Consider the following 4,554-nt stretch of genomic DNA (forward strand, 5'->3'; position numbering starts at 1 on the left):
CAGGCACTGCGTAAAGAAATGCCCTTAGCCATGGTATATTGGCCATATACCACACCTCTTCGTGCATTATTGCTTAATTAGAAGCTAATATTTATAATTGATTGATTTCTTTATTAGCCAGATTATATTTACTTAAATGGTTGCCGTAATCTTTAAATCCTCAGCATTCCTCGAAATGTAGTTTTGCTTCAGAGTGATACAGTCAAGTATTATGGGCCTAAATCATATGCATCAACGAATAACTTATCTCTTAAAAACATTTCATGGTGTCATCCACAGTTTACCTAAATATTTTTTATGTTTGTAAATAATTAAAAGCGTATTTGGTCTGATGGCCTTACGTTTTTTAATTGTTTATGATAATTTATGACAAGACTCGGTCTCATTCAAAGTTTTTTGAGGTGCGAGGAATAGTAGTAACCATTTTTCAAAAGGCTTGAGTTTGTATTTTGCTATTGGTACTAGGGAAAAGTGTAACGTAGGCAAATCATTTGGTAGTGATAATATTATAGGCCTAATCTAGACTCGATCATGTATTCCCTCCCCATGATGGCTTATTCTAAATGTTATTTCTCATTGAAACAAATCAATATAAACAAAATCTGAATCAGAAAGTATCATAATACATTAATCATTGACCAATATCGAATGGAATCATTCATACGCTCAATTGATTTGATCATTGACGTAGTCTTCATCAAGTTCTGTCCACCACCAAACTCAGAAACAGATTTAAATGGTTCCACTCTAGAACTGATCCGTCAACCTCCCATCACGAGAGTTCTCTCATTTCAGAGCACCAGATGCTTTCCATTCTAGCAGACGAACAGACATCGAATGGAGATGGCTGATATATTTACCCCCAAATAACTTATAGGAGAAGATGAGGTAAAACGTGCACGGTTTATTTTAGTTTCTGTCGCTTACACAGACACATTAAAGCACATATTCACAAATATACGTTGTATTGTAAATAAATTAAGTTCAAATAAATAAATAGGTTAATTAAAAGAAACCTACCCAAGTAAAATTGTGAAAATATAAATAAGTGAACAATTCCTCATGTTTAAAATATCTACAAAGTGCATTGAACTCTGGGAATGCAATGTAACCATTATTTCCATCCATGGCCCAATAATAATAATAATAACACAAATATTTTCGTTTTCATGTGAGGACATAAAAGGGCAGTTTTACAACGTAATTATTCTAAATAATTTGATTGTCAAAGCATCATTGCAGTGAAATTAGTACAGACATACACCATGTTTAGCCGACATATCTGTGAGTCATCTAATTCAACCATAACTTCGTGGGAAAAAAACGAAAAAACGAAATAACGATTATTTTTTTGTGTTTTATACTCATACAGTCCAAAATGACCATGAATGTGCCAACACTAGCGTAATGAGGTAGACACAGAGAAGTATACTGTGTATGTCCGCGTGTACGTGCGTTTGCCCGTGTGTATGCTCTCTTATTGCAATGCATTCAGATGGGTTTTTAGAACTATAAATTCACACAGAACGCCCTACGAGTAAACCATGCAATGGATTACAGTAATACCCCCGTGTTACGGAGAGGCAACCATCTCTGAGACACATAATGATGACAACATTAAGCCCTAAGCATCTTCTGCAAACAACAATTTGATTATTATCATTTTTTAAATAACGAACTAGATGCGCTCTTCACACAAACAGGTGCAATGTATTCACAAAAATGTACAATGATAAATATAAAACAGTTATTCTGACTCAAGAGAATAATAACAAGTATTATTCGATTTCAATTTTTTTGTACAATAATTGCCATGAGTTAAGGGGTGGGTTTTCTCTTTTCCGCCTCAAGAGTATGATGACTTCGATCTCTTATTTCACTGTTATTGTATTCGTCGATATGTTGAGTTTTAAATGTCAAAAGTTATAGCCTACGTTTTGCCCCGGGGGATATTGGTTTTCAAGTCTTTATCCAATTCAAAGGAGCGAAGCGCATCTTGTCTGCCAGCCTCGATTGGCCACATTAGCCGTGTGCCTATTTGTTTCTGATTTGTCTATTCGATTAAAGTTTTGCTCTGCCTTTGGCCTAGTGTGTTGCAGAGAACTTCATCCTTTTCTGCTTTTGCCTTTGATTGCAAAACCACACCCTGACCACGTTCTTTTTGAGGTCCAGTTTCTCGGCTATCGCTGCAATCTTCTCTGACGAGGGCCTCGGCTGCACGGCGAAATATGCCTCTAAAGAGCGCTTCTCCGGAGCAGCGATAGAGGTACGTTTTCTCTTCTTGTCTCCTCCGTTGAAAATCTCCGGCTTGGTCATTTTCTCCCGCTGCGCCCTCTCTGCCTCCTCCAGCCACGCTTCCAGGATGGGTTTTAGGGCCACCATGTTATTATGAGACAAGGTGAGGGACTCGAACCGGCAAATCGTGCTCTGACTGAGGCAACCAACCCCGGGGATTTTAAGGTTCGCCAGGGCCGAGCCCACATCCGCCTGCGTCACCCCCAGCTTGATCCGCCTCTGCTTGAACCGCTCTGCGAAGGACTCCAGCTCCCTAGGGTCTGGCTCTGAGTCCCCGCCGCCGCCCAGCGAGGTGTGCGAACCCATGCTGTGGGGGTGCATGTTCATGGCTTGTTGGTGATGATGGTGGTGCTGCATGTGGTTGATGGCGGACATGTGGGCGTGCGGATGGGAGGCCGTGGAGCAGACGTCAGAGCCGGGCATTCCTCCCAGGGAGATGGACATGCCGGGGGTCAGGTGGTCCAGAAGGTCGCCATCCAGGCCCTGAGAGCCCTGGTGATGGGGGTGGTGGTGGTGGTGCGAGGTGAGCACGGATGGGTGATGGAGGTGGGCCGAGGACGAGGTGGGGGTACAGGTCATGCTGGTCATGGTGGTCATGGTGTGGTAGGTCGCGTCTGGCTTGTAAGGATGGCTCTTTGCGATATCCACCGCCGCCAGCGCTTCAGCCCTCTGCAGTAAAGTCTCATCGAAGCCGGCGAAGATGTTGCCCTGCAGCTGTGCGATGGAGAGGAGCAGGGAAGCAGAGGGGAAGCAGAGAGGAGACAGGGTGTTAATGCTGCCCAAACAGGCAGAGTTTAGGATAACTTTGGATGTTTTTAACATGGAAATGCATTACGCACGAGGTTTGAAATGTCTACATTTTGTGGAAAGATTATAAATGACATTATCCACAATAAGCAATGTATCATCCATAATATCAAATCGTTAATGTTATGTACCAATACATGACTATAAACCCAACTATTCATATGCCCAAATCCTCCACTGCACCATCACTTTTGATTATTCGTTAATAATGAATATTTCAATCCTCTTCAATAATTTCTCTGCACCATGGAATGAGACGAATTAGACATGAAACTGACTGAATACATTATATGAACAATACGATATTGATAATACGTGGTTTTCGTGTAATTACAAAGCATTTAGCGAGTTGTTTTACCCAATTCCACATGTTCTATTCTCCCCTACAATTTATATTGATTACTGCATTGTTGGGTTTAGAGCTAGCAAGAAAAGCATTTCACTGTACTTGTGCACCTGACATTAAAACGTGAAGGCTATAAGACTATACCTTTCATTCGTGATAATTGGATAATTTGAATGTCAAGTAACTCACCGAGTGAGTGGGCATGCATGCCCTCCGGATGGCCTCCGAGCTCGATTGCAGAGGCGTGTATTTGGGCTCGTGCAGTATGGGATGCATACTGAAAGGTTGTTTGCTGTTCATTGACATCATGATTGCAGAAGTTAGTGAGGGCCGTTTTCCGTCTTCCTCGTTTGGCTCCGTGTTGGTCCGTTGTCACTAGAAACGTCTCAGGATGATACAAATTGATTGAATTGTTGGTTGTTTGAGGGTGATGGTAGTGCTGCTAACGATGACAGGTTTAAACCTCCTGTCTGCTCCCCTGTAGGTATCTTTCTATCCGTTCGGACTCCTCCGCTTTTGGCTCTAGTATGGATGCTACCTAGCAGCCACCTAAAATATAACGCTGTGTTACTGGCCCCGCCCCAACGGTGGGTCATCACCCCCTCCTTTCCCCATTGTCTCCAAATGTTATTGGGAATTGTGTATTTAACCACGCCTCTTGAGTGAAAACCACCACCCACTCCGAGGCGATGATTGGAAGTTTGATTTTGACAGGTGCAATGGCTGGTTCTCAGACCGACAACACGCTGTGTGCAGGTTGCTGTGCTTTCTATTGGATCGGTTGACATTTATTCGATGTCCTAATTTCTGTCATAACTTTGTAATAGGCTTTTTTATCAATGAACATTCGATGCTCTAACGACATTTTTTTTTGTCTTTGCTGAAACAAAAAAAATCCAAAGTCATCCCTGAAATGAAATATAAATAATAGCCAGCAGTGAAATAACTCCAGTGAACAGCGGATTCAGACAAGCTTCTGTTTAGGTTAAATTATGAATTGATGGACGACCAAACAATAATCCTCCCTGACACCATTCCCTTTTCTTTTCTAGCAATTAATACATACATTAATCATAGTTAATTTACTTTGTGGTGCAAACCACAGT

General features: G+C 41.7%; 1 protein-coding gene across 1 annotated transcript; it reads right to left on the minus strand.

Moving 5' to 3' along the window:
* Positions 1–889: 889 nt before the first annotated feature.
* LOC106567886 (brain-specific homeobox/POU domain protein 3-like) lies at positions 890–3,985 on the minus strand. Its single transcript, XM_014137743.1, has 2 exons — positions 3,638–3,985; positions 890–3,009 (listed from the first exon to the last, which is right to left on the minus strand). The coding sequence occupies exons 1-2, from the start codon at positions 3,755–3,757 to the stop codon at positions 2,086–2,088; spliced, it is 1,044 nt and encodes a 347-aa protein (XP_013993218.1). The 5' UTR covers positions 3,758–3,985; the 3' UTR covers positions 890–2,085.
* Between the last annotated feature and the right edge of the window lie 569 nt (positions 3,986–4,554).

Source organism: Salmo salar, chromosome 13 (assembly GCF_965601325.2).
Source record: "Salmo salar chromosome 13, fSalSal1, whole genome shotgun sequence".
Taxonomy (NCBI): Eukaryota; Metazoa; Chordata; class Actinopteri; order Salmoniformes; family Salmonidae; genus Salmo; species Salmo salar.

Bases quoted from the DNA above. Each gene is read 5' to 3' on its own strand.
- LOC106567886 (XM_014137743.1), bottom strand. From the start codon at position 3,757: ATGATGTCAATGAACAGCAAACAACCTTTCAGTATGCATCCCATACTG. The intron at 3,010-3,637 runs GTGAGTTACTTG...TCCATCGCACAG, and splicing joins CATGCATGCCCACTCACTCG to CTGCAGGGCAACATCTTCGC.